Raw genomic sequence first — 7,117 nt, 5'->3', positions numbered from 1 at the left:
GACTGTATTCTGAACCAAGAACAGAGGAAATGACTACATTCTGAACCAAGAACAGAGGAAATGACTGCATTCTGAACCAAGAACAGAGGAAATGACTGCATTCTGAACCAAGAACAGAGGAAATGACTGCATTCTGAACCAAGAACAGAGGAAATGACTGCATTCTGAACCAAGAACAGAGGCAATGAATGCATTCTGAACCAAGAACAGAGGAAATGAACACATTCTGAACCAAGAACAGAGGAAATGAATGCATTCTGAACCAAGAACAGAGGAAATGAATGCATTCTGAACCAAGAACAGAGGAAGTGAATGCATTCTGAACCAAGAGCAGAGGAAGTGAATGCATTCTGAACCAAGAGCAGAGGAAGTGAATGCATTCTGAACCAAGAGCAGAGGAAGTGAATGCATTCTGAACCAAGAGCAGAGGAAGTGAATGCATTCTGAACCAAGAGCAGAGGAAGTGAATGCATTCTGAACCAAGAGCAGAGGAAGTGAATGCATTCTGAACCAAGAGCAGAGGAAGTGACTGCATTCTGAACCAAGAGCAGAGGAAGTGACTGCATTCTGAACCAAGAGCAGAGGAAGTGACTGCATTCTGAACCAAGAGCAGAGGAAGTGACTGCATTCTGAACCAAGAGCAGAGGAAGTGACTGCATTCTGAACCAAGAGCAGAGGAAGTGACTGCATTCTGAACCAAGAGCAGAGGAAGTGACTGCATTCTGAACCAGGAGCAGAGGAAGTGACTGCATTCTGAACCAAGAGCAGAGGAAGTGACTGCATTCTGAACCAAGAGCAGAGGAAGTGACTGCATTCTGGAGAAGTACCTATGAAGTCACAATTGTGCACAGTAAGGAGGCCGAGTGGATAAAAGTAGTAAAAGACCAGTGAGAAGACTCTGATATAGATGACGTTGATTGGAATGAAGTAACTCATACTGAGATAGTGATAACGTTAGAAAGGCTCCCAACTGGAAAGTTCCTGGTCCACATACTGTACTTAACTTTTGGTTAAAGAGCTAGGACATCTTTGCACTGTGATTTAGCCTTCAGTAAAGAGTACTTTTATGTACATCCAGAAATGACTGGCCACAAAAAGAGCTGCATAAGCTTGACAGGAAAACAAGAAAACTGCTTCATGCCCATCAAGTAATAATATGTAAGAACCAGTGGTTGTCAAGGTTATGTATCCGTCGGTGTGAAGAAGGTATAGTTTTCCCTGAAATTGTCTATTCATATAGGTTGGTGACTGTTGAGTTGCATACATATTTATTGACATTGTCAGATCCAAACGTATTAAAAGTTCTAAAACATGAACAAAATGTGTCTAAGATGGCCTCTTTGCTTAGGTTAACAGAACCTTTTAGGAAACCAGCAGGCCTGGAAGTACAACCAAATGAACATGTGGCAGCAGAAAGTGCAAAAAAGCAAAAGGAGGAATTCCAAGAATGAGACCAGGAAAAAAGAAAAGATGAATATGGAAAAATCACAATTATAGCAAGAACAGCCACATTTTGACCAAGATGTGATGTTTGAATGGCTTAGGTGAGGTAAATTTAAACCAAAAGATGAAAGGTTAATATTGGTAGCCCAAGATAGTGGATTACTATTAGATGGTTAATAAAATCCATAGAAGAGGTAGGAGATACAGACAAGTGTAGTTCCGTACAGAACTAGGAACAGTTACACATCTTGTTGAGGGATGCGATACATTCATAGCTGAAGGTTTGTATACTGCAAGATGTAACAATGTGGCAACGTTGTTACACTGGAGACTTTGTAAACATTACAACACAGAGGCAGCTGAGAGACATTGGAAACATGAACTACAAAGGGTTGTTGAAATGAGTAAGTAATGATTATGTGGAATCTCCCCTTATCAGCCGCTAAGACAGCAGAGACAAACAGACCGGATATTCTAGATCAAGAGAAAAAGACAGAAATAGCTTTGATTACTGAAATTGCCCAGTGACTACAGTGCCTTACAGGATCTTACAAACTAAAGACATACATTTTTCAAACATCAGGACTCGTTAGCAGAAACTAGAGAAATGAGAAGTAACTACATAAATAGTTCCAGTTGTAGTAGGAGCAACTGGGTTAATAAAATGAATCTTCAAACATATTTAAATATGCTGTTAAGAAAAGTAACGCCTTATGAACTGCAAAAAGATTCTGGGTACATTGCGGGTGCTAATAAGACACTTGTAGCAAATGTCAAAGAGTGAAGCAAAACTGATTTCATGAACTTTAATTATGCCCTGACTTAGGAATGGGATTCATTCCTGTCAAGGTATGTAAAAACCTAAGCATTTGGAGAAATTAAACCAATACTAGGCCTGATTTTTGTAACATTGCATGCACATTTATCAGCAGGCACGGCCTAAGTTTATGACATTATCTGCATATCAATAAGAAGGAACAGCTTGATTTTGTAACATTGCCTACATATCTGTCAGTAGGAATGGCCTAATTTTGTAATATTACATGCACATACAGTAGTATGAATTGCTTAATTTTGTAACATCATATGCATCAGTAGAAACAGTCTAATTTTATACCATTACTTGAATATATATCAGCAGGAACAAGCAAACTGATTTTGTAATATTACATGCATGTGTATTAGTAGGAATGTCCCAATTTTGTAACATTACCTGCATATGTATCAGTAGGAAGAGCATGATTTTATAGCTTTTACATGCATGTGCATCAGTAGGAATGTCCTGATTTTATAATATTACACTCTTTATCAGCAGGCATGGCCTGATATTGTAGTATTACCTGCATATCCATCAGTAGGAACAGCATGGTTTTGTAACATTATCTGCATATCCATCAGTAGGAGCAGCCTGATTTTGTAACATTACCTGCATATTTGTCAGTAGGAACAGTCTGATTTTGTAACATTACGTACATGCACATCAGTAGGAGCAGCCAGATTTTGTAACATTGTGTACATGTGCATCAGGAATAGTCTGATTTTGTAACATCATGTGCATCAGGAATAGTCTGATTTTTGTAGCATCATGTACATCAGTAGGAGCAGCCTGATTTTGTAACATTATGTGCATGTATATCAGGAACAACCTGATTTTTGTAACATTACGTGCATGCACATCAGTAGGAGCAGACAGATTTTGTAACATTATGTACATGTGTATCAGGAATAGTCTGATTTTGTAGCATCATGTACATCAGTAGGAGCAGCCTGATTTTGTAACATTATGTGCATGTATATCAGGAACAACCTGATTTTTGTAACATTACGTGCATGCACATCAGTAGGAGCAGCCTGATTTTGTAACATTACGTGCATGTGTATCAGGAATAGCCTGATTTTGTAACATCATGTATATCAATAGGAACAGCCTGATTTTTGTAACATTATGTGCATGTACATCAGTAGGAGCAGCCTGATTTTGTAACCTTACCTGCATATTTGTCAGTAGGAACAGCCTGATTTTGTAACATTACATGCATGCACATTAGTAGGAGCAGCCTGATTTTGTAACATTACGTACATGCACATCAGTAGGAGCAGCCTGATTTTGTAACATTATGTACATGACAGGAATAGTCTGATTTTGTAACATCATATATATCAATAGGAACAGCCTGATTTTTGTAACATTATGTGCATGTATATCAGGAACAACCTGATTTTTGTAACATTACGTGCATGTGTATCAGGAATAGCCTGATTTTGTAACATCATGTATATCAATAGGAACAGCCTGATTTTGTAACATTACGTACATGCACATCAGTAGGAGCAGCCTGATTTTGTAACATTATGTACATGACAGGAATAGTCTGATTTTGTAACATCATATATATCAATAGGAACAGCCTGATTTTTGTAACATTACGTGCATGTACATCAGTAGGAGCAGCCTGATTTTGTAACATTACGTGCATGTGTATCAGGAATAGCCTGATTTTGTAACATCATGTATATCAATAGGAACAGCCTGATTTTGTAACATTATGTGCATGTGTATCAGGAACAGCCTGATTTTGTAACATTACGTACATGCACATCGGTAGGAGCAGCCTGAATTTGTAACATTATGTACATGTGTATCAGGAACAGCCTGATTTTGTAATATCATGTGTATCAATAGGAACAGCCTGATTTTTGTAACATTACATGCATGTACATCAGTAGGAGCAGCCTGATTTTGTAACATTATGTGCATGTGTATCAGGAATAGCCTGATTTTGTAACATTATGTGCATGTACATCAGTAGGAGCAGCCTGATTTTGTAACATTACATGTATGTTTGTAACATTACGTGCATGTGTATCAGGAATAGCCTGATTTTGTAACATCATGTATATCAATAGGAACAGCCTGATTTTTGTAACATTATGTGCATGTACCAGTAGTAGCAGCCTGATTTTGTAACATTACATGCATATTTGTCAGTAGAAACAGCCTGATTTTGTAACATTACATGCATGTGTATTAGTAGGAACAGCCTGATTTTTGTAACATTACGTGCATGTACATCAGTAGGAGCAGCCTGATTTTGTAACATTACGTGCATGTGTATCAGGAATAGCCTGATTTTGTAACATCATGTATATCAATAGGAACAGCCTGATTTTGTAACATTACATGCATGTGTATTAGTATTTTGTAACATTACGTGCATGTACATCAGTAGGAGCAGCCTGATTTTGTAACATTGTGTACATGTGTATCAGGAATAGCCTGATTTTGTAATATTATGTGCATATGTATCAGTAAGAAAGGCCTGGTTTTGTAGCATTACCTGCATATTTAGAAGTAGAACAGTCTGTCTGAGATTAATGAGAAATTTTTGTGCCACGTTTTCTACAGGATCGACAGGTTGCGTCACCATCTCCTACCAGTGTACAGTTATGACCCTGCAGAGGATTTGAATGAAGCAGAGCAGGAACTTCTTTGGGATGCAGAAGACACAAAAGTAGGTTTTTTAAGTGTTAGTTCACAACTTTGTTTAAATAGTGTGGACACGAGATTGCTGTTGTGCTGTAAAATATTGTTCTCCCCAGTTATCTTTGCTCAGTTCTAACCTTACTTCCAGTTGCTTTGGAATGAGAAAGTTAAGGAAGGCCCATTTAGAGAAGACTGTGAATTGAGGGTCAATCTAAATAGGATGTCAAGACACTAGAATCTTAGATTACTCAACCTTTACAGTTAATGGAAACATGGAGAAGGATTTAATGGAAGCATGGAGAAGGCATTGCTATCCCTGACAGAATGCTGACTTCTGGGCCCTTCTAGATGGTCTGCAGAGGCGGTGGAAGCATATGTGTCATACCCATATATAAAAAAGAATCACTCAATGGATCCAGAACCAGGAACCTGCTGACCAGCCAGCTTAATAAGAGAAATCGGTAGGCTCTGAGCCCAAATCAACTTGGACTCGCAAATGGATGGATCCAATTGGGTGTAACTAGAGGTTCCTTTGACTAAGTCAGGGATGTGCAGTTACTGTATTAGCTGGCCAAAAATCTGACTAATTAGGGGTGCAGTAGAATGAGACAGCAGCACAATAACCAAAACGAGACGGATCCTAAATCTGTTTAAGGATAGCGAGGCTGCAGTGAGGTCTGCCGTGGCCCACAGCTTATCTCTTCAGCACTGCCATGATATAAACTGCCTAAGAATTTTGTGCTCCTGCTTAAGTATTTACGTAAATGTACATGTAATACATTAATCTGAAGTAACACCATAGGTTCATAGGTGAATAGTGTTTACATGAATGTAAATGTAATACATTAATCTGAAGTAACACCACAGGTTCATAGGTGAGTAGTGTTTATCTGAATGTAAATGCAATACTTTAATCTGAAGTAACACCATAGGTTCATAGGTGAATAGTGTTTACATGAATGTAAATGTAATACATTAATCTGAAGTAACACCACAGGTTCATAGGTGAATACTAGGTTAACTGCCCTGAAGGGCCATTTTAAGCTTAACCAATAACCCAAGGTGAGAATCAAACTCTAGTTTACAGCTATGAGGTGAAGACCTTAACCATTATGCCAAAGCCACCTCCACCAAGAAGGAAGAACTGAGAGAGGCGAAAGTTAAGCACGTGATCAGAATAGCAGTAGTTGAGATTTTGTGCACTGTTAAAAACAGAGCTACGAAAGTTTCATCTATGGATGTTTAAAGTAGTTCTTTAAGAGGAAAATGTGATCATCAAGACCTCATTGAGTTAAAATATGACTGGGTTAGTTCTGTTCTTAGTGAAGCTTGGTTGGCTTTTATTTGCTGTTGCTATAGTGCTGTGTTTAGGGTTTTACTGAAGTACGTTTTGGTAGAATTCACATTTTAGATTAGAAATATTAGTTTATACTTTGTATCTGGTGTGTACTTGTTTCTTATCAGCAAAGTGCTACTGCTGTGGTGTAGGAACAGTGTTTTTTATTTCTTAGTTTTTTTTTTGTCCTTATTTTATGTTAGTGCAACTGTATATTTAAGTAAAGGAATGCGAGTGGTACAAGGGGCCTTACTATTCTGCAAAATAATAACTTTTTCAAGTTTTCTGTGTTTGTGTTCTTCGCTATTTTTGATTTGCCACAACTCTCCTTGTAGCAGATTCCCCTAACTAACATGGATCCATATTGATGGCACACCTGGGTCTCAAGTGGAATTTAGTGATAACCAGCAAAGAAAAGAAATGCAACCTCCTCCCTGATGGCCTGAACTTAGTAAACACGGTTGGTAAGAAAAGTAAGCAGATTAAAATGCAAAAGGAGTGGGAAGACAGTCTAGATATTGAGATATTCAAGAAAGGGGGTCATCAGAAGATGCTTATGTCTCTGCTGAGGACAGTGGTTAAACACAGGGCTGTAGTGTAGCACACAGGCCTACAGGCCTTATAGTTATGAAGTACATGAAAATGTTCAGGGAGGCAATCTGTAGCGATTGAGAAACAAAACCCCATTGTTATAGTTTTCTTTAAAAATCCATTAATGAAATTATTTGGAAAGGCTTACTGTGATCAGTGTTGAAAAAATAATATCGTGGTCTTGATGTTTTGTGCTGTAGTAATGCCCCGTAGCAGTGTAAGTAGCTATTACTAGTCTTTATTTTGTTCTAACCCAAACTGAG

At 38.1% G+C, this 7,117-nt stretch overlaps 1 protein-coding gene across 2 annotated transcripts in view; it reads left to right on the top strand.

The window, feature by feature from the left end:
- Positions 1-7,117, top strand: part of SMIM29 (small integral membrane protein 29) — a 122,928-nt gene that overhangs the window by 65,803 nt on the left and 50,008 nt on the right. For both annotated transcript variants that reach the window (XM_044076547.1, XM_044076548.1), the window contains exon 4: positions 4,850-4,955. In XM_044076547.1, the coding sequence (XP_043932482.1) occupies positions 4,850-4,955 (106 nt within the window). The remainder of the gene's footprint in view (positions 1-4,849; positions 4,956-7,117) is intronic.

Source organism: Protopterus annectens, chromosome 7.part0 (genome assembly GCF_019279795.1).
Source record: "Protopterus annectens isolate FY-2018-M chromosome 7.part0, PAN1.0, whole genome shotgun sequence".
Taxonomy (NCBI): Eukaryota; Metazoa; Chordata; order Ceratodontiformes; family Protopteridae; genus Protopterus; species Protopterus annectens.
The sequence above is the reverse complement of the archived record's forward strand: the minus strand, read 5'-3'. Positions and strand labels throughout refer to the sequence as shown.